At 38.5% G+C, this 26,217-nt stretch overlaps 2 protein-coding genes across 7 annotated transcripts; both read right to left on the reverse strand.

Moving 5' to 3' along the window:
- Nucleotide 1: 1 nt before the first annotated feature.
- On the reverse strand, nt 2-18,799 carry LOC116310617 (dynamin-2). Of its 6 annotated transcripts, none has more exons than XM_039612931.1 (20): nt 18,339-18,799; nt 15,440-15,513; nt 15,015-15,164; nt 14,719-14,922; nt 14,404-14,502; nt 12,363-12,523; nt 12,117-12,259; nt 11,891-12,026; nt 11,637-11,704; nt 11,188-11,326; nt 9,242-9,328; nt 9,082-9,152; nt 6,895-6,949; nt 5,007-5,117; nt 4,682-4,791; nt 4,472-4,583; nt 3,435-3,602; nt 2,889-3,115; nt 2,010-2,225; nt 2-495 (listed from the first exon to the last, which is right to left on the reverse strand). In XM_039612931.1, the coding sequence occupies exons 1-20, from the start codon at nt 18,497-18,499 to the stop codon at nt 456-458; spliced, it is 2,532 nt and encodes an 843-aa protein (XP_039468865.1). In that variant the 5' UTR covers nt 18,500-18,799; the 3' UTR covers nt 2-455. The 6 variants fall into 6 exon arrangements, with proteins under 6 accessions (XP_039468865.1, XP_031583345.1, XP_039468864.1 ...); XM_031727485.2 differs by lacking the exon at nt 2-495 and adding an exon at nt 861-1,768 and having other exon boundaries at nt 18,339-18,499; XM_039612930.1 differs by lacking the exon at nt 2-495 and adding an exon at nt 864-1,765.
- Nucleotides 18,800-19,191: 392 nt separating this feature from the next.
- LOC116310583 lies at nt 19,192-24,680 on the reverse strand. The gene is made up of 8 exons (XM_039613199.1): nt 24,497-24,680; nt 24,344-24,400; nt 22,581-22,898; nt 22,113-22,436; nt 21,496-21,573; nt 21,259-21,354; nt 20,941-20,996; nt 19,192-20,566 (listed from the first exon to the last, which is right to left on the reverse strand). Exons 1-8 carry the CDS (start codon nt 24,531-24,533, stop codon nt 20,141-20,143), a joined length of 1,392 nt encoding a protein of 463 aa, XP_039469133.1. The 5' UTR covers nt 24,534-24,680; the 3' UTR covers nt 19,192-20,140.
- Between the last annotated feature and the right edge of the window lie 1,537 nt (nt 24,681-26,217).

A 26,217-nucleotide genomic window follows, 5' to 3' on the forward strand; every position in this document is an offset into this window, starting at 1 on the left:
CTGATTAAAGAATTGTCTTTATAAATAAGTTACATGATGAATTCCACATCAGCCTTGAATGAATAACATGCAGTTGATCAGCATGCCAAGCTAAACACACCTAGTAGGACGGTTAAGCTAAATGTTATCACAAAGCTTTGCCTTCAATTTACTTTTATTTCCTCAGGTTTGATAAACATTTCTGATAAAGAACAAAACAAATTATTTTTTCATGATTGCTACACATAAATTAAATAATAGAAATACTCAGTAAATTTAATAGTCTACTTGAAAATACAGAGGATGCCAGCATTTCTCATTTTAGAATCAACACATGCAGAGTGTCAACTTTTGTCCAGCCACAATTTCTGTTGTAATGTATAACCATTATTTCTGCATGCCCTTGTTATTTAAGTGTCTAGCTTAACAATTATATGTAGGACAATCTTCCTCCTGCTGTTGAGTCTGAGTTTCCCTCACCAGTGGTTGGGACGAGCAGGGACTTGCGGTGGCCGCCTGTATTAAAAGATCACGAGAAGAAGATAAGATTTTGGGTAAGGGTATTAGTAAAACACAGCGGACAGAAGAAAAGGTGAGGAAGAACAGTATTGCATACCTTTAGTAATTCCTTCCCAGCTACATGAACAGCAAAACACCGAAAGCAACTAGCTTCATCATGCAATGCAGAAGATCTTATCAGCCGCATACAGAAAGTGAAATTTTTCTCTTGGTCTCCTAATCTTACAAATCAAAAGTTCTTAACCTCAATTCTGTGTAAATGCTGACACAAGAGGCATGTTCTGCATGTTTCACTAGTTGTGCAAAAAAAAAAGAAAAAAAAAAAGATAAAAGTAAAGAAGAAGAAGCTGCAGCCACCAAACATGTGTCTTTTTCTATTCATTTATTCAGTCCATCACTTCATTAAAAAGAAGAGTGTCTTCCTTACATTTTTTCCATTATGGCTTAGATTTTTTTTAAGTAATTATAATTTTTTGCTTTACTGTAGGCACTAATGAGGATGAACAGCTGTGGGAGGTAATTGTCAGACTGGGTGTTTGACTGGTAAGTTCACTCTTACCTCAACTACTGTATATGTATTGTTGTTAAACCAGAAAAAACCCCACTGCTCCAGCAGCAGTGGGGTTTTTTTTCCTCTTCTGTCTCTTGTTTACTTGGTCTTTAAAAGAGAAATGGTAAAACCTTACCCATAAAAACTTAATTAGTCAAAATTATCAAGCATATAAAATACTGTAGCGTTCGATGGTCACTCTAATTTGTATAAGCCTGTTTGAAGCTGAGAAAAATTGAGAGAAAAGTGTGGTTTACTTATTGAGGTGAATAGTGTGTAAAATTGCTGACAAAATATTAGCAAGTATACATAATACAAAAAGTTACAAATTGTATTGTAAGACACATTTCAATTTAAATGCACAATGAAAAATTCAGCCTGACTTGCTGGTTCCACACTTTTGAGCCATTAAAGTCATCAAATTTATCCCTTTTCATAATACTAAATGCAGCAAATGTCATTATGTACTTGTTAAAAAAAATCTCACAATTACATACAATATGCTTCTGAAATGCACAGACTGAAACAGCATCAGATTACTACTTAACAGTAGTCTAAAGTTACAGGAAAAAAAAATTAGTGACTATTTCTGCTTAAAAGAAATATATAAGTGTAAACAAAGTCTTTAAGACCAGATAAAAAAAAGATTTCTAATCAAGAAGCGAGGGCTCTGAAGGACGTATGATAGTAGGTCGGTTGGGAGCAGCCGGTGGTCTTCTGCTGCAGGAAAAGAGAGGAGAAGAGGTATTGGGGGAAGGGAAGGGGAGGGAACATGCAAGGAAAAATATTGTCAGAAGGTCATGCACCAGTTTTTCCCAAACCACCAACAAAAGCCTGAGTAACACATAATGCAGCCCTTCACCAAATGTTTCAATGCAACTTTCCCCAATACCAAAGCCACACAAAAAAAAGCATCAAGGTCTGTATGTGTGTGTGTGTGTGTGTGTGTGTGTGGTTTTACCTAGGAACGCCTGGTGGCAGCGCTGGAGGCACACGGGCTGGCCTTGACGGGACTAGAGGAACAGAGTTGGGATCGCCTGGAGGCCGGGAAGGCACGGGAGGTCCAAATGCTGGTGTTGGGTTGAGAGCAGATGGAGGACCTGGAGTGGCCCCCCTCACTCCTGGGGGTCGGCTGGGAGGGGCCCCTGATGCGGTGCCAGGACGGGATGCTGGAGGACTGAAAGAAAGATACGGAAAGATATTTAATATCATGTCAAAAACAGATGTCATATATTTAAATTTAACATAGCATATATTTAAATAGGGTAAACGATAATGTCTTTTTTGATGTTCCAGCTGACAGAACTCATATTATGTGATTTTTATACTTCAGTCTGTTTCATTACTGCAAAAAAACATGAACATAGTTGGATGCTGGCATAACTGAAAATGCTCTTTTGCATTGGTGGAAAAAACAGTCTTTAGATGACCTCTGCTGGACATCTAGTGTAATAAAATCAATTGAGCCAAGTTTGCCTGTTTTGCAGAGAACTAACATTACTTTGGGACATTCAGTGGTTTGGAAACATTGAAACAAATCAACAGTGACTATATGTCTATTAATAGTAACATTGGGTCTCTACCTGGTGACCACAGATGTCAGTAAATTTAGAGTGAACTTGCCTTTGTGTTGCCCAAAACACAGATGTTGTGGGTACTTCCCAAATCACATGAGTTCTTTGTTAATACAAGTGTGTAAAGGGTTTTAATTATTATTAATACTGTTTTTTATTTCCCTTTATTATTTCCATAGTCTCAGCAGCTTTGTTTTATCTTGTATTTAAGTTTTAATGTAATATTTTATGTAAGTCTTGTAAATTTTTCCAAAATTATGTTGTACCTTGGCTCTTTGGCAATCCAGGTATCGTCGACAGGTGGCGGGACTGGAGTAGAAATTGTGGTGGTGCTGATGTCTCCGATGATGACCAGAGCCTCTTTCAGAGCATGGTACATCCTCAGCATCTCATCTCTTCTCTGAGCCTGCTCCGCTGACTCCTCCATCAAGCTGCCCTGGTCCCCTGCAGAGTACAGGTAGGCAAGCAGCTCTGAGTGGATGAAGTCCTTGGCCTGGAAGTGCGAGTGCGAAAAGGGCAGCAGTTTAGAAAACGAATTCTAATAAGATTCTGTATTCCACATTTGAAAAGCTATAAATAATCTTGAACAGCACTCTATAAAGTTGCTTTTTAGATAAAGTGCACTGTTTAAATTATTATATAATTATTCCCAGCCCCCCTTTTTAACACTGTTTTAGTCTTTGCCAGCTCCTGAGGGGAAATGTCTGACTCTTTTATGTGTACCACTACACTCAGCAGCTGTCTGCTTCCTGCCTGCTTTGAGTAAAGTCTCTGACTAATGTTGAGTCACTACAATAAAGCAGTAGACATACGCTGTTGATCATGAGATGCATGATGGTCTTGGGCATGAGATCTCTGATGGACTTGTTGACAATGCTGATGTATGAGTCCACAAGGTTGCGGATAGTCTCCACCTGTCGTTCCAGCTGCGGGTCCATGGACACGGTGTCACTAGGATTCATCGCATCTTCATTCTCAGTCTGCAGGACACCAGGCAGATGGATAGAGACAGAGGAAGCAAGAATGACCATGAATAACAGGTCTCTTTAGATAAAAAGTTAACACATTTAGAAACACCAATTCTGGACTGATATACCAGCAGAAGGGTACGATGCAAAGGTATTTCAACACAGCCAGGCTTTCCTTTTGTGAGCTAGCTTTAATTAAATATATAGATAAAACCTGCGTCAGAGATAAACAATAATACAATTTCTTTGTGAATCGAGAGTTTCTTCTTCAGGCTCTGTGTGTGCTCACATAAAATGAGACTTGGTGAAAAAAGGCACAATAGTGCTAGGAATAAGTGAAGTCCTTGCAGATGGTGGTTAATTATCATGAATTTATAAAAGTATATTAATTTTAACACTGCTGCTTTTCATTTCTAATGTGACAGCTGCACATTAGAGGTGTGAAACTTTATACTTATACATGAAAGATTAAAAGTAACTCAGTAAATGTAGGTCTGACACTTCCCCATAGTCCAAATAAGGAGACATGTAAATGACTTTTGGGCAGATCAAAGCAAAACTGATTTTGCTTATCAAATATTGTTGTTGATAATTAGCCTCCTGATGGACAGATACATTTTTAAAATCTGTCTTCTATAGTTAAAGCTGTGTAAAATGAAATTGGCAGCAATTTGTCAAAGATAAAGATATTTGCATGTTGTTCCTGTGACAATGCAACAGTTTGCAATGCACTGTTGTGATTGTTAATGCAGTTTCCTTCAGTGGTCTTAGAAAAGTACAGGAGTTAACTCTTAACATAATGCTTTGTAATACTCACCTCTGAAAGCACTAGAATAAAAGGTTCCCCAGGTTTCTAGATTGTAAGTGTAACAATGTAATACCTGGTCCTTTTCTGGGTAAACACCAGCTCTCAGGAAGGAAGCCTTCCAGCTGTCAACATCCTCCTGAGTATCACATGCCAGTTCAATCTGACGCAGGTCTTTGTACACATTCCTGTAAAGCACACGTGCACAAACTTTGAACAAAGATCATACCTAAAAAAAAGCCCCCAGCATTACTGTAATGATTATAGACGATTAAAGCGTCCACACCTCTGTTCAGTATTGAAGATGGCAAAGACGTGTTTGCTGGACATGAAGCCCTTTTCCACATCTCTCAGCTTCAGGTTGTCAAGAGGCAGCATATACTTCTTTTCCTTTTCCTGATAAAAGACACAGTTATGTATTGACAAGTTTAAAAGTAGACAGACTTAAAAGCATAAAGTTATTTCAAAAACAAACTCCTTCACTGCTCAGAACAACTTTAAGACATTTCTTTAAACGCACACGTAAGATTTTGCCATTGTTTGCATGCTGTAACTTCCGCTTTACTCCAGTAAATTATTACTTAACCTTTTGTCTTTGAAAGCAGCCTTACCTCATCGTCTTTGTACCAGGACAGAGACTCGGCGGTCAGGACAAACCAGTATTCCTTGGATCCCCCTTTCATAATGCTGATGTTGATGGTGAGCCAACCTCTGCGGATGACCTGTACACAGTTACATCCAACAGTTGATTAAGCTGTACACCCGGCAAGACAGGTGATCAACAGCAAGCGACCAGAATGGTAAAAACAAATGAAACCTAAACATATACCGAATATTTGCCCCCAAAAATGCCACAGCAACATTAAAAACAGCAACATAGCAGCCATGCTGGTGTAACAATGTTCTTAATAAAAAAAGGAGATCACTAAGCAATCAGATCAGTCCGTACAGCATCAATAAATGCACCACAAAGAGTACAAACAAGTGATAATAGGTTCAAATGGAAAGTCACCTTCTTTGCATCCTTTTTACTGCCAGACTGATGAACAGGAAGACAAATGAACACACAGGGATAATGAGCAGACGTATGCAATACTTGGAATCTGGTTGGCGTAACCATAGATGGATTGCACAGTTGGTGCATCAGCCTTGCAGACAATTTGTTACAGTGGATCGCTGTGACAAATTGGTTCAAAATGTAACTTTTATAGACCACTAGTGCAGGAATTTCCCAGTATAATTAGTCATAATTGCAGATATGTGTCACTGTTAATTACTTAAAGTCTTAATACTGCAATTAAAATTTGATTTTTAAAAGAGCCTGTAGTTCAGCTTGGAAGGGATTACTGATGGCTAAATTTCATTAATCAAATGTGCTAGAGTGGAGCTACAAATTTCTTGTTTGTTTCTGTGGAATGGTCACCGACACAGCAAAAGAACTCTGAGCATCTGAGCTGTGAGCTACAAGACAAAGCCACAGCTATTTAGGCTATGGCAGCAGTTTGTATCAGTCTCTTCTGTTAAAACAGATCCACACGGGCATCCTTTACGATTTGGCCAGTGGTTTTCAATTTCTTTGTGCCTGACACACACAGAGGGAACTTAGGTACAAACCTACAATCTCACTCCATTGGCATTTGGTTTCAATCTTTCTAAGATTTCTAAGATTTGTTTGATTTCCAATCGCCTCTTTAGCTAACTTGGCACCATATCAGTAATCAGCTTCTCCTGACAAATAAAGCACTGTTGGGCTTCTAACACCCGTAAATCCTGCTGAAGCTGCACATCTACAGACAGTTTTTTCTACTTTCTTTAGGTAGTGGGTTGTCTTTACTGGTTTGCTGCAATTTACTCCAAACGACAAAATCATACCGTAACACATTTGTAATCCATTTGGCAGAGTTTTTCCAGATTTCTTTTTTTTTTAAGCAGACACAAATACATGTGACTGTGAACTTATCGTAAGTTTAATAAAAATTGTCCCAAATTCCCACACATCAACTTGCCTTGTGTATACAGAGCATTACAGTGAATTTTAAAAAGGAAGCTGTAAGTTTTTTTTGTTTGTTTGCTTTTTTTTTTAATGACAGCTACTCCAGTTCTCATAACACATCCTTGTTAGTGTAACTCTCACTTCCCAATTCCTCTCATCACGGAGTACAAATCTTGCTTCTCGGCATGGACCGAATGACCGTTCACTCTGCACCCAGTGAAGAAGGAAGTGACAAATGGAGATGTGGGGGCTTCATACTTACAAGAATCTCTCCCTAGGCTATTTAAAGGAGAACCACAAGAAGAGGCAGAGGAAAGGGAAATTTAGGGAGGGTACTAGAGGGCCACAGACAAGAGTATGAACGTGTGACGAAACAAGGTAATAATGACAGGAGAGATAGGCTGAGACAACATCAGGAAATGAAAACAGAATAACAGCAGATGGAAGCAGTCCACATGCCTCTGTGATGACATCACAGATGAGGTGTACACTGTATCTTTGATCACCTGATTGGGCATGGCTCGCTTCTTGGTGGCATTAGCAGCAGTCCTTTGCTGGGCGCTGTAGGAGGCAGATTTCATAACATCAGATACAGAACTTTTTTCAAACGGGGATTAGATGATGGAGAAAGCAGTGCTAAGCAGTCAATAACTGTCACAACTCTTAGATTCTTTCATGCAACATGAAAGAATCTAAGACATCAGTTTCCTTTTGATCAGTTTGCTTTTGATATTTTTTTTTATCTTTAAGGCAGAGCAGGATGAACTCTTGAGTAGCCTTTAAATGCATTCGCGTTTAGTAGAATTTCATTTCAAACTAAAAGGGAGAAAGGTTAAACACTAACCAAACCAAAATATATTTACACACAATGCCCACTTTATTAGCCACTCAACTGCCCATTAATGCAAATATTTAATCAGTCAGTCACTTCGCAGCAAGTCAGTGCATTTAGGCATGTTCGAGATGACCTGCTAAACTTCAAACTGAGCATCAAAATGGAGAACAAGGCGATTTAAGTGACCTTGAATGTGGCACTATTACAGGTGTGAGACAAGCTTGCCTGAGTGTTTTAGAAAGTGCTGATCTACACAACCATCTCTAGGGTTTACAAGAAATGGTCCTAAAAAGAGAAAATATGCAGGTGATGGCAGTTCTCTGTGAGAAAATGACTTGTAGATGTCAGAGGTAGAATGGCCAGACTGCTTAAAGCTGATAAAAATAACGACTCATCACAACCAAGCTATGAAGAAGAGCATCACTGAGCACACAACAGGCAGAAGAACAGGAAACTGAGGCTACATGACAACTGGACAGTAAAAGACTGGAGAAATGTTGCCTGGTCTAGTGAGGGTCTGATTTCCACTGCAGCATTTGGATCAGAATTTTGCATAAACAACTTAAAAGGAAGGGTTCATCCTACCATGTTCAAATGTTTAGGCTGGTGGTGGTGTAATGGTGTGGAACAGATTTTCTTGGCACACTTTAGGCCCCTTAATACCAATTGAGCATACACAGTGAGCATACAGAGGCTCCCTGAGTACTTTTTTATGATTTTATGATTACAATATACCTGCTTTCTGTTGGCTATTCAACAGGATAGAGTGTCATGTCACAAAGCTCAGATTATCTTGAGCTGGTTTCTTGAAAATGAAAATGAGTTGAATGTTCTTAAAAGGCCTCCACATTTACTATATCTGAATCCAGTAGAGGACCTTTGGGAGGTGGTGAATAGATGGATGTACAACTGACAAATCGACTGTGGTGCTATCACATCAATATGGACCAAAATATTTTTTCCAGTGCTTTGTTGATTCTCTGCTATGAAAAAAAGCATAAGGTGGAGCTCCCAAGGCAAAAGGAGCTCCACCCTAGGTACTAGGTGTACCTAATACAGTGCCCAGTGACTAATCACTTACAGTCATGGCTAATGATTATTTTTGTTCATTGTTAGCACTGGCAATTGATGATTAAACATGGTTTACAAAAGTGTTACAAAATATCTATCACTAAAACAGCACAAAAACAAAAACAAAAAGAAAAACAACTGCAAATTCTCACTTCTACAAATTCTGACACGTTAACTGACAAGTTTCAAGAAACTGCTCTAGGGTAATTCCACTGACAGGTGTGGGGTAATCTGTGCTGCCCTTAGGTTATATTTTAACTGTAAATGTAAAATAATCCAAATAAATTTAAGTGAACGCTTTTTGTGTTAAGAATGAATCTTAGCCTGTGTATGTATCATTTCAAATTTAAGCTTACTTTTTCCTGATACTACAGAATAGTTTGAGAGTTCCACACGATAAAGCTCAACATTTGATTGATAAACTCTACACACTGAATTGATCTTGAAGAGAATAAAGCTGTTCACGTAGATGTCCTTTCTCACATGCGGCATATGAGTCTGCTTCAGATGAGTTTTCAGTAATGGAAAGACTCAGTTTAGGTGAGGGTTGGTGTTTGGAGCACGCAGGAGGCAGGTCACATGACAGCCACTTGCTTGCTAAATGATTTAAGACTTTTTTCAGGCAGCAACTAGTGGTGGAAAAAGGCGGATAATGTTTTAGCTACTACGATTTATCATGGAAATGGAAAGATTTTACTATCACATATATAATTAAAATGTAAATATGAATCCCCACATTTACTTATCCTAATTAAACTGAATAATCTGTATGTTAAGTTTGTCTTACTTGGCAAATCCAATAAAGTCCTCATGGTTAGTGTTTATGTAGGACAGCTCAATGTCAATCAACAGCAGCACCTGCCAAAGAGGGCAAAACATGACGTGTTGTGTACACAAACAAGGCAAGCTTTATAATTGTTCAGGTAAGCTCCATCTCTAGCACGCACCTGGTCTTTGGTCTTGCTGTCTCTCTCTCTGATATAAGTGGTGACAATCCGCTCGGTCTCCTCTCTCAGTCGGGGGTACGAGGTAAGCTGTAGAAAGCACACATACAGAGATACATGCACATGCACTGCTGCAGATTGATGGAGATTACACACGGATACACTCTTACTGTATGCAGGCTCAACACTGTAAAACAATCTGTGTCTCCTTGTAAGCAGCTACACTCAACCAGTGACAGTTAAGGTACACCATGAACACGTTTGAGGTCAGACGACTAACATACAACACCTTAGGAGGCATGCGTTAACAAGTCCTCAATCAGCTTGAGATTTTTTGTTATCTATGAAAATTTAGCCGTATTATAAAACAGCACCGGGTTAATTAACCCTTCCAATGTACTATAATCTCAAGCCCATAGAGAAACCAGGAAATCAGTGAGGTTAAAAGATAGGAAAGAGGGAAAAACAGTCTGGTAGAGCATTGTGAGTGTCTCATTGTGGATGTGAATAGTGTAGAAAAGGTACACCACTGGAAATATACACAACAACAGCCACAGCTGTGCCATTTTAAGCAGCCACATGTCTTGTGAGAGGGGAATGGATTTGATATCAGTGTGGTAGTGTTAAATCACTAATCCCAGTGATGATGGGCTGAGTGGATTTCAGGATCAGAGTGTGAAGGGGCTCTTGGATTTGTCATTGGGGGTCCAGGGGAGCAGCAGGATGGATGTTCAGCAAAGCCTTCAAGCAGTGGGAAGGGGAGACGATCAAAAACACTGACAGGACGAGTTAGTTTTTTGAATTTATCTGCTCTTTTTCACTATTTAGTCTTAGCCTGTCTGTTTTTTCTCCCTCACTCTTGTGTCCTTTAGCTCTCTCTCCATAACCTAAACATGCCTCTCTGCTATTCATGTTTACCTTTTCAGTGCACTTCCTGATCAGGGTGACAAGCTCGACGACGACCAGGTCAACACATTTCAGACAGGGATCTTTCAGCTTAATGATCTGCTTTTTCACTATAGCTTCAAACGCCAAGTCTGGGGTGAACAGGCCTGTCCTGTAGTGATGCATCGTGGGAGTTGGAGGTTTAATATCAGGAGGAAGAGGAGGAAGTGTTGTATGGGCCATGGTGGGAAAAAAAGGGAATGGTGATAAAAAAACAAAAGCCCACGTTGGATGGAATAGTTTGGGAAAACAGAAAGCATTTAAAGAGGGAATGTAAAGATGAAGGTTGAGGAATATGACAAAAGGGAAAAACAGGTGGTTAGTTAGTTCAACTTCATGTTCAGAACAGAAACAAGCTGCAGGTTGATGGAGGTTTCAGCTTCCTGTACATGTACATGCTAACTGGTCGGCTTATATCTTCTTTGTCGCTGTAGAAATATGACATCAAACTGTGTACAGGCAATCACAATAAAGCCTAACAACTTTGGTTAGTCCCACCTTCATAACAAAATTTCAACTTGTCCAATAAGAGGCCCCCCCCAGTCTCAGCTATATGTTGGAGTTTTGTGATAGAACAGAAACAATAGCAGGCTGAAATTTAGTTCAAAGCAAGGCTTTGATTAAGTACAATCTCAGGAAGCAGCTGTGGCTGTAGACGCTGTCTCGAGCTATTTCTTCAAATCAGGCCTGCAGCTTGTTTTTTGCAAAGAACCTGTACAGGAATGTGTCACAGCCCATCTATCTGTTACTACACAGCTCCTCAGAAACACCACTCCAATGCACTGCAGTACAGCCAGAACATGTAACTTTATATAGTTTTCTTCATATAAGAAAACCTCAAAGCAGGATTATAAAATAATTCTTTTAAATTCCTGTTTCAGTTGTGCAGTCCAGAAAAAATTGTCCAGAAGCACGCAAAAATGGCTACTGTTGGATGAAAAATTACATCTGGCAGTACAAGCTATGCATGAGTAGCAGTCGGGCAGGCGACCATGCAGTGATACCTTATTGGTGCACTGTCTGACTGTGTTGATGAGCTCCTGGATGACCAGGTCGATGCATTTCAGACAGGGCTCTTTCAGCTTAATGATCTGCTTTTTCACTATGGCCTCAAACGCCAAGTCAGGGGTGAACAGGCCTGTCCTGAAGGACATACAGACAAGACAAACATGGAGACATGGAGCAGGAGACACATGGGAACAGTGTGAAACAGGTACATACACACAGGGAAGGCATGAGCGGAGAGTGGGGAAAAACAAACGAGGAAGAGCAGAGGAAAGAGACGGAAGAATTGGAGCAGAAAATAGACATAAGGCTGACAAGCAGCCGAGAGATTACACACATTATAGCCAGCACACAAAGAGGGACACATAAAGCACGGACAGAAAAGAGGTAAGACAGGTAAGCAGACAAATGTGTGGGTTTTTTTTTTTCACAGCCTGGCTCAACTTGCCTGACTCCATGGATGTTCTTGATGGCATAGCTGATCTCTTTCCTCAGCTCCTTCTCATCAAACTCCATCTAAGACACAGTGGAATTTATTCATTATGTGTATCATCGGTGATACTTGCAGCCAGACAACAGTAGCAACAATCTGAGAGGTGTTTGTGTTCTTTGGGAAATTCAGTGGCAAATAAAAATATGTGACCTCAAAAAAGACAAAGAAAACTAATTATTTTTGAGAAAAGGGATGATAACACTTGTCACCTTCACTAGTTCAAAGGGAAACCGCTCATGAAAGATACGGTTAATCTTCGCTCCACCAGACAAGTTGGAAGTATCCACTTGATCTCCAGACCCTTCTATACACTTCTCAAAGTCCACACCAAACTGCTGCACCATCCTGCAGGTTTTACAAAATGAATATTAAATTTAATATCCTGTAGAGTTTTCATGCATCTGTGGATCTGGGTCTGTGGAAGTGGGTACTGACTGAAGTAACGCCTTTGTCTTGCGTGCCGGGTCGTCAGGACGGAAGTTTTTGTATTCCTCCACCTCCTTCTCCAGTGATAGCAGCTGGCTTTGGAGTTTACTGCGTAACCCTGGCAACGTGTCGCGGATGTGGTTGGTGAGTTGCTGTAAAAAAGTTACAATAAAAAAGTTTTTATGAACACTTATGTGCTAAAAGTGACTGTCATTGCCTGTTATATGTGTTTGTATAATCAGGTGTGCATCTCACCTGATTGAGGGTCTTCTGGAGGTGTGGTGTACCCATGCGTTCTGCAATGTGCCTGTATGCAGGATGAGACAGGAAGAACTTCCTTTCAGCGGCTAAAGCAACACGGATGTCTTTCTTCCCATCAATGTCCTTTTGACTGCGGTTCACCACACCAATATAACCTAAAGAACAGTACAAACAAGGCACACAGGGAGTTTAGAAGACCATAACCACATCATTTTTTGATTTGTAGCCCAACTAGAAATTTAATGGATTTACTAAAAACCAGACTGAATTCACAAAGTGGAACATCCCCCCACACTTTACTAAAACAACAGCATATGTGACTAAAAATGTAAGATCTCATTCTTGCTAGTACAAATATGTTAAAAATTACAAAACTAAATATTGTACAAAAAGCTACAGTTCCTCCAAAGTTAATTTCTTAATCTCTGATTAAAACAGTGTTCGTTTTACATCAAAAATTTTTTTTAATGAAATGAAAATAAAATACTCTCAAAGACACACCCCCCCAGAAAACTCTCTGTTTGAGCTCTTGCCCTTGGGGAGGAAATTCGGAGCTATTAAAGCAAGGACAAACCGATTAAAGAACAGTTTCTTTCCTAAAGTAATTATTCCACCTAATGTTGAATAAATGCCCTTTGACTGCTGTTTTTGAAAGCAGTAGGAAGGCAATGTGCAATATGTGAAAAAACAAGAACATGTGATTGTGTTTTATTATGTTGTTTTTCCTTAGTTATAATGGATTTGCTTTCTTTTTATTGCTCTATTCTTCTACAGGATGCATTTAATTTTGCTGCTGTGGAAATGATAATGACAAATAAAGTGTCTGAATCTGAAATAACAGGCAAAAATTGAAGCAAACCTTAAGTCAAAAGAGCCTCTTTGAAACATGAGCTGCAGTTCCACGAATCCCCACTAGAGGCTATGCAGTAGCTTTTTATACCCCTACATTAAAACGTTCAACTTCTTGTTTATCCTCCTCACAAGCAGCCTATTCATTTATGTCCTCTGTAATGGACATTTGCTTTTTTGACTCATTTGAGCTACCCTACTAAGTCCTGATGTACTAAATAGAGGACATCCTGGGCTTTCCATTGATATCTCATGTGTTTGTGTGACCTCTTTTAGCTCCAAAGAGGCAGGAAATCACAAAAAACGTTCAATGGGAAGATTCTTTTTTTCCTCGGTTCTCAGGAGGTTAGAGACAGGAACAAAAACAGATTTGGTCTTTACAGTTAATCCCCATGTTTTTATGACAACAAAATTATGCTTTATTATGTTTGTAATAGGTAGGTGTCATCTTGTTTAGCATTTTACTGGAAGGCACTCTAAAGAGCTGATGTTCAGTTATTCCAGTAAGTAAGTATTAAATAGGATGTTAACTGTGGCAACACAAAACTGTGTAAAACAACATCCTTTTACAAAGGAAAACAATCAGCCATCTTTAAATGCTTCCAGGCATTTAATTGGGCAGTTGTTTTGTATCATTATTAATATTAACTTAAATTTCAATGGTTAATGCAGCATAAAAACTGTGTATGGAATCACCAGTCAAATCTAACAAATAAAATAAAAAATAAAAATAAATAAATAAAATACAATAAAATAAAAAATAAAATAAAATAAAATAAAATAAAATAAAATAAAATTTTAAAAAACCTTAAACATGTGGCTGACTTGCATGCTGCTATTGCTCAGCTTATGCACAGGCTATCCATATTCCAAAGGCCAGTGCAGCAACCTAGGTTCAAATCTATCACAGATTATTTGCTCCATGTGTTCCATTTTGCCTAATTTTTTTCCCTCCTGGTATTTATTTTTCTGCCTCATTCAGTTCATCAATTAATTTAGGATTACTTGAGGGACAGGTCTCTATCTTATAATGTCTCTGGCTGTTGTCCAAAAATGGTCATGCGAGGTTTAAAGAAAACAACAGCATAGCAAAACCTCTTGTCCACAAAACAACAGGTGATACTGCTGTGGCTGTGGCACGGGGGTTTGTTTTCTGACTGTACTGATTTTGGTTTTGTGTCCGTACCTCTGCGGAGCGGCAGAAGTTTGTTTTCCAGGATGTCTCGTGCATCCGTCCCCTCGTCCATCAAGTCCAACTTTGTGATCACACCAATGGTCCGTAGCCCTGAAGAAAAGTCACAATTATGTTTTAGTATACAGATAGATAATTTCAGGATAATTTCAAATAAAAACTTCTTGTCATCAGCATTAATAACTGTTGAGTAACAAATAATCTGCAGTTACTGTACAATCCCTGAAGTTGCTGCAAAAATCATACCAAAAAGGTTGCCAAGAAATATGTAGATGTGTGTAGGTCCACATATTCTGAACATTGGCTTACCCTGAGGGTCCACCTCCTTTGCAATCTTGAGGGCATCTGAGTTGGCCAGATCTGTGTTTGCAGGGGTAACAGCCAGGATCAGACAACTCTCCTTAGTGATGAACTGTAGCAACATGTCTCTGATCTGATGCTCAATGTCCTGGGGTTGGTCACCGACAGGCACTTTAGTCATCCCCGGTAGGTCAATCAGGGTCAGGTTCAGCACTGACAGAGAAAAGAGGGAAGGGTGAAAGTGATCAGACGGATATTGAACACTGGCACTAAGAAGGCTGAGTTTGTAAATGTGTGTCTGGTACCATTAGGGGAGTAGACACGGAGGTTGATGGGGATAGGGGAGATGCCTTTGTTGGATCCAGTGAGACGGTCTGTTTCCGCTTCGATCTCCTGGCGGACCTCATCAAAGTCTACAAACTTCCTTCCTTTACAGTGCAAGAACTCGGCATACTCTACATGAAGATAAACAAGTTTTAGACGGCAAGAAGAAAACCGAATGGACTGGAAGGAAATGGCACAAAGTAACACAGCTGTTAGATGTAGTGAGTGAAGCTCAATTAGTGGCACAAATGATGCTATTATTAAACCTTTATCGATATGGATTTAGAGTGAAGGATTGTAAACGCAAAACAATAAATGATATTGTTGTGTGGTACATTTCTCCAGCTTTCTTCAAGAAAGGCCATATTTTCAAGAACTACCTTCTAACAACTGAGAAACAACTTACCTGCTTTACTGTTAACCAGCTGGAGGATGAGAGGACGACGGGTGACGATGCCAGATCCTCTGGGCAAAAAGTCCCTGAAGGAGAGAAGCAGGTAAAGTTCAACACAACAAGTAATGTTTCATGAACAGGCTTTTCATTTTTTTAGTTTCATACAGCATTTACAGCACTTATGTTTTAGTTTCTTATTCTATTATACTTTATAATTCCTTGTCTTTATTAATATATTTCACATAGCCCTGAATCTACTTTTTTATTTGTTTTGTAACATTTTTCTGTCTTATTATCAGCTTATACGGCATCTGTGAAGTGGTCTAAAAACCGGCAAATAAAAGGTGCTACACAAAAAGGACTTGACTTATTGCTTAAAATAAGTAAATACAACAACAACAACAAAAAAACCCCAACAATTTCATTTTTAAACTAAATCAAAATCCTAAATATTTAGCATCCCCTACCAAAATAAGAGTTCATGGTGAAAAACAGCTTTCAAATACCATTAACTGGAAATGCAGGGCTCCATCTGAGTTTTTGCATTATTAATGCAAACTCAAGATTGACTTACATCCCTGTTCAATATAAATAGTGCAAAGACAAACAGATGTCGCCCACTGTTTGCCCTTCTCATTATATACACATTCATCACAATGGAAACTCCTGTCCAATAGAATCGTGATCATTTCCAGGTCACTGACTACACATCTCTCTGGGCCATGAAAATATGTCTTTATCTGTTTTTCTGTTTGCATGCCCAGCCAGCAGCAAGGTCCAAGTTTTATTGTAAGGTAAATAGGCCCCACGCACTAACATATAACGATTTGAAGCTATACGCATGTATACAGCCCCTGCTTGTAGTCACTGCTGACAGCGCAGGGAGGAAATTGCACAACTGTGATCCCCATCCTGTTTTTTTTCTCTCTTCCTGTCACTTATGAAACCACGACATGAATCAGTTGAAGCAGCGGGTCATCTAAACTGGAATTGCAAAGGACACTGCTAAGTTTTTGTATTCCTCCACCTCCTTCCTTTTGTAGTTAAGGTCACACTGCTTGTCCTCTAAACCAAGTACAATAAAAAAAAAACCAAAACAACCAATGAATTAGTCCACCAACACAAAATCAATCATGAACATTTTGCATTATAATAAATTCTTTTTTGGGGGGGGGGGTTAAACAAACAAAAATTTAGACTTCTTGGGTCATTTTACATTATAGCAAAATTTAAAAGGAACATTTTTTTCCATTTTGGGCTTTTTAATAGTCAAAGAAATACATTTAAAGTCTACTTGGGCTCTATGAATTACTATTGGACATTTTTTGTGGGGTTTCTTTTGGACTTTGGATAGACCCAATCACTACTTAAGAAAAAGAAGGCTCTATTTTGACACATAGCCCCCTCTAATCCTTTATTACAGTTTATACACACCCACCAAAAGAGTGCTACAGTATGTCCCGCAAAGCTATTTATTTTGTGTTATTTGAATTGCAGGTGGAGAACTAAAACGGGGGAAACTAGTCAACATTTTATAAACAATGAAATAAAACAATAAAATAGGGAAAAAAATAAAGCCTACAATCAATAATCGAAACTGTTAGCCAGACGTGTCTGACAAAAACTAACTTGCACCTTCGTAAAACAAGTAAACACCGCAATCTCAAAACTCAGTGTTTCATCTCTGAATGTCAGCGGAGTAACTAACAAACATGAAAACAGCTCAGTACTCTTCTGTGGGTATCTGGTGGTACCCAGTGTGTCATATACACATGACAGTGCAGCTGGTGACATCACTGATGACCCCAGCACAAACACATCAATGCCTCTACTGTCTCCCTCAGCCACTGCTTGGGACTTGGAGACAAAAGGAAACAGGGAAAAAGGAGACATGGCTGCCTAATCAACATTCCCGATCTCTTGAACAACAAATGAAATCATTTGGACATGTAGTCGATTAAAGTGGTCCTGTTTCTTTGTTACTAAAACTCAAACTGTGGATTAGGCCCCTATAACTGCACTACAGCCATGTCTCATTCCCCTTCCGGATTTTGTTTCAAGCTATGTCGATGTGTTTTTAATGTAAAATACTGATTATTTTACACAACGTAATAAAGTGAGCAGAGTGACTCAAACATATGGCAATAATGTAACAGCTGTTTTACTGCTATTTATCATCGAGAAGAATCATAAACTGCTTACTGGAATTCCTTCTAGCTCATTCATCAGCCTCACAAAGAAATTCAACAGTGCTTAGCATGCTGAGAGGGCAGAGTCAAGGCATGTTCATATATATACGATGGGTGTAACTGTCTAATAATAAATGATCAATCCACGATGACTTCATAATAACTGCTAACAACCTTTACATATCTTACCCTTGAAAGTAAAACATTTACCTGACCTGTGTCATTTGAGGACTATGAAGCTATCTTTCTTTTCAGAATGAGCAGCCTCAAGGAAAACAGCCTTTGTAAATGTTTGACAGAATGGGCCTAATAGGAAGCAATGACTGGAAAGAACGGTGGACACAGATCTAATGAGAAAGTCACATTCTTGACTGTATAGTTCAAGAACATAGACGCTAAGACGAAAGCTTTAATTTTTATTGCACTTTACTTTAACACTCGTTTTGTACCAGTTCTGCCAGTCACTAAACAAACAGCTGTGTTCTTGCGTAAAATGCGTAATTATCGATCGTGAATAGCACAGCTCCATAATGGAAAGAATCTGTTGGAAAACTGGGAGGCTCCGACACACAGACGCGTAACCAAGTGCTTAGCTGGCGACTTTTACGCAAAAGCTGTGTGTTGTTTTTATTCAAGGAACAGCGAGAGACTTCAGCCAAAAAAAATGAAAGTTAAGCGTCACAGTGTCAGTTTGAGCCAATACTACATATTAATGGTACAACCTCCCAACGAAATTCTCCAACACGGAGCTCTTTCCTGCGCTCTGACCGCCGACGACCGCTATCTGAGGCAGGTCCAAGTTGCAGGTCTGGCCGATAGAGCTGAAGGCGTCTTGGAGCTTGTTGATGAGGGGAATTAAGTCTTCCATTCCCCGGTTTCCCATAGCTGCAGCTCGGTCAGCTCAGTGGGCTTTATTCTGCTCTCCTCCACGGTCAAATAGGAGCCAAGGGGGTCTCTTGTCCAGCAAACGAAAAGTTCCCAGATGGCAGTGCAGTCTGTCACAGGCTCGGTGAGTTTATTTCAGTACGACACGAGAGAGTTAAGAGTCAAAAGTCCCACCAGCCTTTAGTAAACCCGCAACAGTCTTAAATGTGTGATCGCATGATAAAAGTCGCCACATTAGACTGAAAACTTCTGTCATCATCCGGTCAGGCGACACCCAGCCTCCGCCGGAGATTGTAGCTCCGCCTGGAGCGTCATTTCGGTCAGTTATTGGTCATCTGGGATGTCTGTCAGTGTACACATACATATGTCATCAGTTTTATGACAGAGCACAGTAGTTTTTGAACTTTGACAAATTAGAAAAGAGACGTATCTTATTCATAAAAACACTCGTTTCACCACTGGTACTAAGAAACAACGATTTTGAATTTCAAGTTAAATTCCTAAACAGTATTTTTCTTTGTTTTGTGTGTAATGTTTTTGCTTTATTTAATTTTTTTTACAAGGTTGACTGTACTTTTTGCCTCTTTAATGAAATTATTTTAGGAGCATCTGCAGTGAGGCTCATAACTTTCTTACGTAAAAAATAAATTTACTTACATCCCCAGAAGGAATAAAAATTGTATTAACAACAACCTTTTTCTTTTTATTTCGTTATTTCAAAGAATTTTACACAAACCGCGTTGTTTTATGAAGCACTTTCTTTACAATATTTACCACATTAATTTCCTTGTGCCACTGTTTGTTTTGAGCGCAAACTCAGTCAAAACAACACGCTTACTTACTATGACACTGTTACAGAGAGGTATTTACAGGCAATGTGATAGTGAATTATGATATGGTTCATACAATGAAGCACACGATAACAAATACAGTTATCTATTTATAAGCAGCTGATCACCAAAGAGTCCACAAGAGGGAGTTGCAGAGCAAAATAAGATACAAACACTGAAATGCTCGGGAGGTCAAACGTAAAACAGGAAATCATAACTGCATGCTTGAATTATAAAAACGAATCGGATAAAAATCATGACAAGACACATGGAAAAGCTCATAGTAGTTGAAATATTAATTTACCTTAAAGAAATGGAAACTAAACATGTTTTACTCCATGTCAAATTGTGTGTGGTTTATTCATCAGCTGCACCTTCATGTACTGCCAACCTCTGAACTGTATTAAACTGTTTTATTAACTACTACTGAATAAGAAACAAACCGGGAACTATTTCTTAGGAATATGCATTTTCTTAATCAGTGATCAGATATTTAAGTGACGATACACTTTCTAATATTGTAAACTACTTTTTGACCAATTACTTGTTTAAAAAACCCAATAATGTATGTTCTCATTTTTGTAACACTGAAGCATCAACCATAGCAAATCAAATTTTTACTAAAAATCACTGACTGAAATCAGACATGTGTGCAACCTAAATATTTGTCATTGTAATAATTGTAATATTCAAACCACATTTCTATAAGTAGTTACACCTGAAGTGCTTCAACCTTTTTCCTATTATTTTAAGTTTACAGATAGTATCTATGCATAGAGAATATTCAGCTCCTTCACAGCATTACTATATTATTGCTCCCCTTGTCTTATAACAGTTGAATAGAGAGTTGTCTCAGGTGCTTGATTACTGGTAGCACTATGTCCCGTGCCAGTGGAGCTATTTTTCTTAGTGTCAGGAAGTGTTTTTCCATCAGTGTGGAAACCCACAGTGGTATACTGAACTATGTCTGCAGAAGGATTGATGACGTCTTGTCCCATGGGAGTAGAGCCGTTTTCACTAGTGACAGGAAGCATTCTTCCATCTTTTTGGAAATCCACAGTGGCATAGTGGACTATGTCTGCAGGAAGATTGACATTGGTATCCTTCTGAAAATCAACATTAGCATAGTAGACCAGGTCTGGAGGAGGGCCGGTAACAGCAGAAACAGACAGCAGTGAGCTCTCTTGCTGTCTCCGTACATTAATCTCTTCATATTGATGATCTCCAGTATTTCCCTGGGGGAGCAATGAAGAGCAATGGTGGGACAGATGCAAAACTGTGCCCTCAGTCAAACTTACCCCCCCCTTAGTGAGCACATCGCATTGTCAAAATGCTTTCCCTAGCCGCTTACCCTAACCCTAACCATCATAAACGAATGACTAATCCTAACCCTCAGCCTAAACCTAACCATAACCATAACTGTAACTCGAACACTGAAACCACATTGTGAGCTTCAAAAATGCCTTCAAACTCGTGAGGGCCGGCATTTTATCCCCAGATGTGACTGTTATTCCCCACATACTAATTTTCTGTCCTCACAAAGATGTCTACACACACACACACACACACACACACACACACACACACACACACACACACACACACACACCTCTGTGTTATGTCCAGACTTTGTCCTCAGCTCTGATGACCCCTCAGCAGCAGTTTCTAAAATGAGAAGAATTTGAACATAAACATAGAAAGATTCTATCTATCTATCTATCTATCTATCTATCTATCTATCTATCTCTATTTTAAGATTTAGATTTAAATGCATTAAATATTTTTGCTTTTGTAGTTAAGGTCAGAAAAACCTTTCATTGGCTTGGGAATGTTATACATTAATCTTGATCTGATAAAATAAACAGTTATATGTATTTTTTAAATGTATTTATTTATTTGTATTTATTGTATTTATGTATTTTCTTACCTGACATCCTGAGGACTTTACATCTGTATAGTATTAGCACAACCACAGCAATCACCACTAATGATCCCACACCCACTCCAATACCAATAGGCAGGCCTGCAAAAAGGAGACAGCCATAGAAATATGGCTTAAAAGTTTATGGAATAGAGACTGTGGCTTAATGTGTTTCTGCAGTAGACATTTGTGTGTATTTGTATACTGAGAGATCAACTGCAACTGCTTGGCAGAGACACATACCTAAATACCCATTGTTGTTGCCGTTCTCTCTCTTCAAGTGTAAACTGACTGATTTTTTGGTTTGAGTGGGTCTTTCAGCTGTGTGAGAAAAAAAAAGAAAGAATTTTATACAGTTTTTGTTGATGTTGTTAATATTCAGAAAATAATCATTATACAGTACCAAAGAATGTTTTTTTTTCTATTACCTAATTAATTTGATGTAGTATGAATGTAGGAAAAGCTTTAAAATGTAAGAAAATACATTTAACAGTCTAAAGTTTATTCCCTTTTCCAAAGCCATCCAGTGGGCCGGATTGGAGTCAGCTTAGCCGATTCGGACCCCTGAGCCTTATCTTTGACACCCCTGCTATACATGTTTTTTTGTATTTCCTAAAAAGTAACTTGAGAATGTTTGGCTTTAGTGCTAAAATATGTTTATTGATTGTCAACAAATAAACCAGGACTAAAGTCAGAATAATTATAACCATCTGTCAAACAATAAAATGATATATATCTTTTGCTTTCTACCTCAATTAATTTTATTGCAGATAGTTTTTCTTAAACTTACAGTTCAGTCAGTTCTAATAAAAAGGTGTTGTTGTGAAACACCACAGATATAAACAAACTGGGGTACTTACTGACAGAAAGGTATATTTTGGTGTATTCAGTATTCGTCATTGTTTTACCAGATCCGCACCAGTACATTCCAGAGTCGGTTCTCCTCAAGTCACTGATGTACACATAGAAGTAGTTCCTTGTATTATTATCCCTTATGTAAAATCTGTCTTTAACTACATCTCTGTCTTCTTCTGTTGTCCGTATTAACTCGTCACAGTTCAAGGGATTCTTTCCTTTGCACAGGTATTTTTCAGTGTCCTCTTCACTCTTAGAATAGTTACATGTAATTGTTGCAGTCTCTGAAGTAACACCAACCATTTCATGTGGTTTAATATCTTCCCAGTCTTAAAAAAGGAAATGCATGTCAGTGCAGCTATTTTCTTTACAAACTGCAACTTATATATATATATTATATATTACATATATAAATGTGTTTTTATTTACTAAAATTATTATTACGTTAAATCAAAAATCAGATCAATACTCACTCAAAATATAGAGGTGGATCTCAGTTAAACAAGAAGTGGATGTATCAGATTTTATACTACACTGGTATTTTCCAGCATCTTGTTGGGTCAGTGCAGACATAATCACAGTGTAGACTCTTTGCTGTTTATCATCTCTGAGAGAAAATCTGTCTAGTCTGGTGTAATTTGAGTCAATAGTCATAATCACATTTTTGCAATTAGAGCTTGCATCGTCTCTACAAAAGGATTTGATTCCACTTTCTTTTACTCTTGTATAGTTGCAGCTGATGGTAGCAGAGGCTCCAAGAAATGTGGTCTGGTTCACTGGTTTGTTGTAGCCTGTCAGAGAGTTGAAGCATATGAAGCAAAGGTTAATTTCTCAATCAAAGTCAGCAGATGTGTATATAGTGCATTCAGTGCAACACTTAAAATTACTAATCTGTTTATCAGTAGAGTGTAGATGCTGTTTGATCATTTTTTAGGCAGCAAGAAAACAACCTGTATTATTGATACATTAATATACAGTAAAAAGTATCACTCATGCTGTGATAAGTTCATTTTAGCACCTATGCAGGTGTATTAGGGCCGCCACGATTAGTCCACTAGTCACGATTACGTCAACTATCAAAATCGTCGACGACTAATTTAATAGTCAACGCTCATTTGAAGCTTTGTAAGATCCTGAAAGACACAGGAATAAGCAGTAGGATTTAATAGTGTAATACTGAAACAGAAGATGGCAGCAATGCATCTACAAGGATGCCAGCTGCTGTTAAATGCCAAAGAAGAAAAAGAAGTACGAGTTATTTTTGTGCCTGAGCGCCCGTAAAAAAAATTTTTGCAAGAGAAATGTTGCATTTTGTGGAGAAAATAATTTTGAGCGAAAAAAAGTTCAATTTGAGCAAACAAAATTCATTGCTGTGTGCAAGAAATGTATTTCAGTGTTTGCTATTATCCATATACACACACAATAACAGCCCCTCTTGCTCAGATCTCTGCTCTGTGTGCTGACAGACATCTGCGGACCTGCTCTCTATGGCAAGCCATCAGGGCCAAAAATCGCCACTTTTCTCAGTGTGTCGTTCACACTCAACTCTGTACAGCGTCGTAAGTGTGCCATAAAACCAACCAATCACAAATTTGAATGCAAAAATTCTGATTGGCTGTTACGGTCTCCAATCAGCTCACTAGCTACTGCATTCCGGAAACAGGGTCCAAAATGTAGCTAACTCCATTTTCGGTTAGTATGTTTAATTATTTTATTTTAAAATATCTATATATTTTTAAGGTCATTGTTGGTTTAAATCTAGTTTAAACCAAACCGCTCCACTGGATTTACTTCTGACTATAGATGTCTGTTAAATCTATGTACAACATTTTCATCAGAACTGAAGACTAAAGGTATAAAAACAGCAATAAAATAAAAAAGAAAGTACTCAAAGAAACTCAGATGCACAGTAATGAGTATCACTTGAACTGTTTGTTAAAATAAGCTAATTTTAGCTGCTATACAGCGTGATGATTTAACCAATGGCTGTCTTTCATGTTTTAAGAGTTAATCACAGCAACGTTTGTAACTATATCAGTCTGATAACTGTCGTAAAAACATTTTTCTCACAACAGAACAGTAGAGGTATAAAAACAACAATAAAATTAAAACAGGTGTAACTACCTAATTACCTGAAATTTGTATTCAAGTATAGTAGTAGTAAATAACTCAAGTTATTAGCGTGCCTCCGTGCAGAAGTATTTTGCATGTTGGTTTACATCTTTGTTGTACTTACAGTTAATGTTGACATGTCTGTCCTTGTTTCCCATTACAGACAAAAAGCTCACAGCAGCTGTTATAGAAAATTAAATGAATAAAACTATAATTTCATCATAACACTTAAAATGAGTTTCAGCCCCAAGAAAATCAAATAGAAGAATAATCTTACCTGTTATTAAGCTGATGATTTGTAATGATGCTGCCATTGTTTTTGTCAGAAACGTTTTATAATTTTCCACAGTTTTTGGCTAAAATTATAATATTATGATCCAAAATGAAAAAAGCTAAATAAGCTACATGCCCCTATGATCAGTCATGACACCTGTACTCTGCTCTGATCTAATTGTAATATTCTCACTTGCTTGTGATGTCTCTGCACAAATGAGAGAGTGCCAGCTTTGTTTTTCCACCACAGAAGTTGAAATATTTGCATGATTAAGAAACAGGATGTGAATCTATTTATGCCAAGTGATAGAAACAGAGATAGAAAAGGAGAAGAGAAAGAAATAGATGGAGAGTGAGAGTGTTGACTCATAGTAGCGAATCACCAGCTGCATATCATGATGTCTTTCTCTGCTTGGAGCAAAATATTCATCATAGAACAATGTCCACAATGTCTCTCTTATCTTTGGATCAAAATAATTATAATACCAGGTATTAGTTAGCAGGTGTTCTACGTATCTACCCATTGCATGAAAAAGTATTAATGTAGTCTATCCAGAGGCATGGAATTATGAAAACGTATGTTTACCATATATGTCACACTAGAGCAGCTGGACAGACAAAGCAAAAAGTGAAAAACTCTCAATTTTGGGTATAAATTTAACTTAAAAGTCAAGTCACATGCAAGTTGCCCTGCAAGTTGCCCCCCCCGGCCGTAGATGCACAGCACAGACAACACATGGGAAGACAAGGTGGGAGACCGGTAGTAGTATGAAAAAAACACTGAAATGTACAATACAATGGGCAAGTGGAAGAGGGGAAAAAAGAGACCTCTACTCATGCTGGGCTCTTGTGGGAGGACAGCGTGAGAACAGAAAACAAAAAACCCCTCCTCTGCACAGAGAGCACATAAATGTCCACATCACAACACCATAAACACATAACAAGCAACAGGGGTGGGTAAGGGGTGAGAAGAAAGCCGATGTAGACACAGCCATCCTGCCCTGCAGCTATCCAGTGCTGGGCCAGCCTCGCTGTCTAACCTCGGCTTTGGAGATAAGCAGACGAAGGCGTTTGGAGAAGGAGGACAAAGAATTCTGTCAACAATCCTGTTATCATGGAAGAAATTTTGTTGTTCCAGTCAGCTTTGACCTTGACAGGCCTTCAGCTGGCGCCTTTGGGATAGCCACGCGAGCGAAGATGGTGAATATTTGGGTTTAGTGTGAACAACTGCATCCAATTTTTACAGTTGGTCTAATGTCCGTCACTGGTCACCAATTCTCTCAATTTCCGTTGTTCTTCTCCAAGATCTTATCCATATTACGTTCAATAAACACAGTCTGAGTACTTACCAAGGTTATTATTGTTAACGAAAACTAACGAAATAACGAATAAAAAACATTTTCGTTAACGGAAATAAAAATAAAAACGAGACTTTGCAATAAAAGGAAAACTAACTAAAACTGAAATGACCGTTCACAAAACTAACTAAAATTAACTGAATTTATAGAGAAAATGTGTTTAGTTTTCGTTGATGTGTATGTGTCATACGTTAGTCTAGGGTGAGAATGAAGTGTATTTTCCAGGTTATGTTCTTGCTGTGTCTCATTACGCCAGCAGGTGGCAAGTACCTCAGTCGGGTCGTCTGTGTTGCCGCTCCGTCCACGCGTAGCATCATGTCAACAAAAGTCGGGAGAAAGCGTCAGAGTCCAATTTGGGATTACTTTG

The sequence above is a fragment of the Oreochromis aureus genome, linkage group 6, assembly GCF_013358895.1.
Source record: "Oreochromis aureus strain Israel breed Guangdong linkage group 6, ZZ_aureus, whole genome shotgun sequence".
Taxonomy (NCBI): Eukaryota; Metazoa; Chordata; class Actinopteri; order Cichliformes; family Cichlidae; genus Oreochromis; species Oreochromis aureus.

Bases quoted from the DNA above. Each gene is read 5' to 3' on its own strand.
- LOC116310617 (XM_031727485.2), bottom strand. From the start codon at position 18,499: ATGGGAAACCGGGGAATGGAAGACTTAATTCCCCTCATCAACAAGCTC. The intron at 14,923-15,014 runs GTACCAGACACA...TTTCTCTGTCAG, and splicing joins CCGTGTCTACTCCCCTAATG to TGCTGAACCTGACCCTGATT. The intron at 6,950-9,081 runs GTAAGACAAACT...TGCCTCCTACAG, and splicing joins GACTTTATTGGATTTGCCAA to CGCCCAGCAAAGGACTGCTG.
- LOC116310583 (XM_039613199.1), bottom strand. From the start codon at position 24,533: ATGGCAGCATCATTACAAATCATCAGCTTAATAACAG. The intron at 22,899-24,343 runs GTAAGTACAACA...ACTCTCTGACAG, and splicing joins CAGACATGTCAACATTAACT to GCTACAACAAACCAGTGAAC. The intron at 21,355-21,495 runs GTATGTGTCTCT...TCCTTTTTGCAG, and splicing joins CAACAACAATGGGTATTTAG to GCCTGCCTATTGGTATTGGA.